The 2,500-nt window shown below is 42.9% G+C and overlaps 1 protein-coding gene across 1 annotated transcript in view; it reads right to left on the bottom strand.

Moving 5' to 3' along the window:
- LOC306738055 (voltage-dependent T-type calcium channel subunit alpha-1I-like) overlaps nt 1–2,500 on the bottom strand; it is a gene marked incomplete at its 3' end in the record, with an annotated part of 128,990 nt that overhangs the window by 5,800 nt on the left and 120,690 nt on the right. Inside the window, exon 35 of the mRNA XM_079219884.1 lies at nt 1,630–1,756. Coding sequence (XP_079076010.1) covers nt 1,630–1,756 — 127 coding nt within the window. The remainder of the gene's footprint in view (nt 1–1,629; nt 1,757–2,500) is intronic.

The raw sequence follows: 2,500 nt of genomic DNA, 5'->3' as shown, positions 1-2,500 counted from the left end.
ATACTTCTATACAACCAGAGGAGTCGCCCCCTGGTGGTCAGGAGAGAGAATGCAGCTTTAAGACATGAAGCATATACTTTTATACAACCAGAGGAGTCGCCCCCTGGTGGTCAGGAGAGAGAATGCAACCTTAAGACATGAAGCATATACTTCTATACAACCAGAGGAGTCGCCCCCTGGTGGTCACTGGAGAGAATGCAGCTTTAAGAACCGTTGGTTGCCGCCCGTCCTGAGGACCAGATACCAGGATCCTGTTGTAAAGACTGAAGCTACTGAAAGATATTTTCCTTCTAGTGAAATCCTCTGAGTGAATCTGTCTGCCTTTGTCAAGGTTGAGAAGGAATAATAAAGTTTTGGAGACACAAAGATTTAGAGCCACTATTCCATTCCACCAAACTGATAGCATTAACACAATGAGATAATAAATTACAGTCTGATCTTCTCTACGAGATGAACACATCGTGTTAACGTCTTCAGTGACATCACGTCTGAGCGACGCCGTGGAACTGTCCGCCCGATTGGACTCGCGTCTCCGTCGGTTCCCACGCCGACGGCCGTGTTCGTAAACATGTCATTCATCAACATTGCCGCTGTCTTCCTTTGTCACTTTGCTTTAATTTGCAGTGGAAGTCAACCGGCGTAGGGATATGAGACGCGTCCTTGTGCGTCGGCTCCAGAGGGGAGAAAGAAAAAAAAGCCTCTTCTTATTTAAACGATACGATCAATGTCACGTCAAAGTCACGCTTCTTAATGAAAATGAGGCGGTTAAAGACCAGCGAGGGTCACGCAGAGCTCCGATAAAGATAATAAGGAACGCTGGAGAACGTTAACCTCTGAGAGGGATTGTTTTAATATGATGGGGGAGATTCAATTGAACCGTTTCGCTGCCGTTGGATGAAAAATAATTATGGACAAAAAGCAGATTTTACTGAACGGGAAAACTACTGCAGATTCACATTTATTATTATTGAAATGATGAAATGGGAATCTACATGAAAAATACACTGAATATGTTACTTTTATCAGAAAGAAACACATGTGATGACATGGATACACCTTGGCTGGTTGCTGGACGCAGACAGGTTGTATAGAAGTCGATGCTTAATGTGTTAAAGCTGCATTCTCTCTACTGACCACCAGGGGGCGACTCCTCTGGTTGTATAGAAGTCTATAGACAACTCTTCTGGTTGTATAGAAGTCTATGCTTCATGTGTTAAAGCTGCACTCTCTCTCCTGACCACCAGGGGGTGACTCCTCTGGTTGTATAGAAGTCGATGCTTAATGTGTTAAAGCTGCATTCTCTCTCCTGACCACCAGGGGGTGACTCCTCTGGTTGTATAGAAGTATATGCTTCATGTGTTAAAGCTGCATTCTCTCTACTGACCACCAGGGGGCGACTCCTCCTATGGTCATTTAGAGCCAAACAGACCATAAAGCAGGGGACGCTTTAGGGGCGGGGCTACAGGGTGATTGACAGGTCTCTACGTCACTATATAATATAGCAACGTTCTCATCGTGCCAACACAAACTGGACTCTGGCATTCAGCCAATGAAATACAATGAAAACTGCCTGTTTTGTGTATTTGTGTGTTGTAGAAGTATTGCAGCACAAGTCCCGTGTACTTGTACCTGCGCTTTGCCGCTCCAGCGAGGAAGCATTCACCGCAAGACGGACGGCCCCCTCCAGCGACTCCGGGACCACCTCCTCGCTTCGGACGGGCAACTCCTCCGAACTGTGGGAGCCGGCGCTGCCCCTCTGGAGAGAGGGAGGAGCAAGGGAGGGAAACATGTGAAGAGGAGGATGAGACGCAGAGACGATGAGGAAGATATCCAGGAAGCACCGAGGCCCCGTCATCACGGGAATCTGACAACAATTTGCTTCCTTTGTTTTAATGCTCCCCTTTTTACGTCCCTCTCTTATGGAAGCCCATTCCCGCATATAATTATGACTTTTCATCTGATAATTATGACTTTTCATCTGATAATTATGACTTTTCATCTCATAATTATGACTTTCTATCTGATAATTATGACTTTTCATCTGATAATTATGACTTTTCATCTGATAATTATGTCTTTTCATCTAATAATTATGACTTTATGTCTGATAATTATGACTTTCCATCTCATAATTATGACTTTTCATCTCATAATTATGACTTTCTATCTGATAATTATGTCTTTTCATCTAATAATTATGACTTTATGTCTGATAATTATGACTTTCCATCTCATAATTATGACTTTCCATCTGATAATTGTGGCTTTTCATCTGATAATTATGACTTTCTATCCCATAATTATGACTTTTTTTTATGATATTTGTATTATCATGGCTACGTTTTCATCGTTTTTCTTTTCTTTTTCTTTTTTAATGGGCTTCCATACTTTCTTTATCGATCTGAAGGCCGATTAAAATAACGCCTCAAATGAGCCGAGAGCCAAGTGATCAAGGGAAGACGGAGATTTGAATCACACACACACACACACACACACACAC

Source organism: Taurulus bubalis (genome assembly GCF_910589615.1).
Source record: "Taurulus bubalis genome assembly, chromosome: 6".
Taxonomy (NCBI): Eukaryota; Metazoa; Chordata; class Actinopteri; order Perciformes; family Cottidae; genus Taurulus; species Taurulus bubalis.
Note: the sequence above shows the minus strand (reverse complement) of the source record. Positions and strands in the feature narration are given on the sequence as shown.